At 31.7% G+C, this 679-nt stretch overlaps 1 protein-coding gene across 1 annotated transcript in view; it reads right to left on the bottom strand.

Annotated features, from left to right (window-relative positions):
• Positions 1-504: 504 nt before the first annotated feature.
• The window catches only part of SLC26A7 (solute carrier family 26 (anion exchanger), member 7), a 61,741-nt gene continuing 61,566 nt past the window's right edge, over positions 505-679 (bottom strand). Inside the window, exon 18 of the mRNA XM_010190451.1 lies at positions 505-540. Coding sequence (XP_010188753.1) covers positions 505-540 — 36 coding nt within the window. The remainder of the gene's footprint in view (positions 541-679) is intronic.

Genomic DNA, 679 nt, shown 5'->3' with positions numbered 1-679 from the left:
TATTGCAAATGGCTGTCTTGAACAGAAGAAAGGATAAGTAAAGCCATTAGAAACAGAGTATGCGTTGGTATATGGCTTCCTGCAGATATTGTATCAGTTATAACACACTGGTTTTAAGAATTCACAATGTCTCATTATTCCATACACAAAACTACAGATGAATATTACAACTAATGTTACAATAGAATATAACTAAAAGAATATACCTTACTGGTAAAACACAGTCAGTATCTTATGTCTGCTTTCTAATAAATTGTATCTAAATGTATATAAAAAATTATATAAAACCACTACAGAACAATTGTACAAACATTCTCTGAGTGATGGCTGCTGAAAGAGGATTTTTTAAGGAATGTTAGATCTGTCATTACTGAATGTAGTAAATATATATGGCATACAAATATCATCTATAAGATCCCTTGGAAAAAAAAGCTAAGGAGAAAACGTAGTGTAGATCATTCTGAATATGAGCAGATCAAACTAACCATATTCAGTGGGTTGATATCAGACTTCACTCTGTTCACTGAACTTGCTGTAATTCTAAATTGAGAGAAACAGAAAAAATGTATTATAATGTTTTCCTAGAATATAATGTAAAACCAACTTCTTCCTATTCTTTTCCATCCTATCCCATCGCATCCTACCCTGCCACTTTTCCTTCATGTAAACACTCAACATT

The sequence above is a fragment of the Mesitornis unicolor genome, unplaced genomic scaffold (genome assembly GCF_000695765.1).
Source record: "Mesitornis unicolor isolate BGI_N332 unplaced genomic scaffold, ASM69576v1 scaffold11818, whole genome shotgun sequence".
NCBI lineage: Eukaryota > Metazoa > Chordata > Aves > Mesitornithiformes > Mesitornithidae > Mesitornis > Mesitornis unicolor.
Note: the sequence above shows the minus strand (reverse complement) of the source record. Positions and strands in the feature narration are given on the sequence as shown.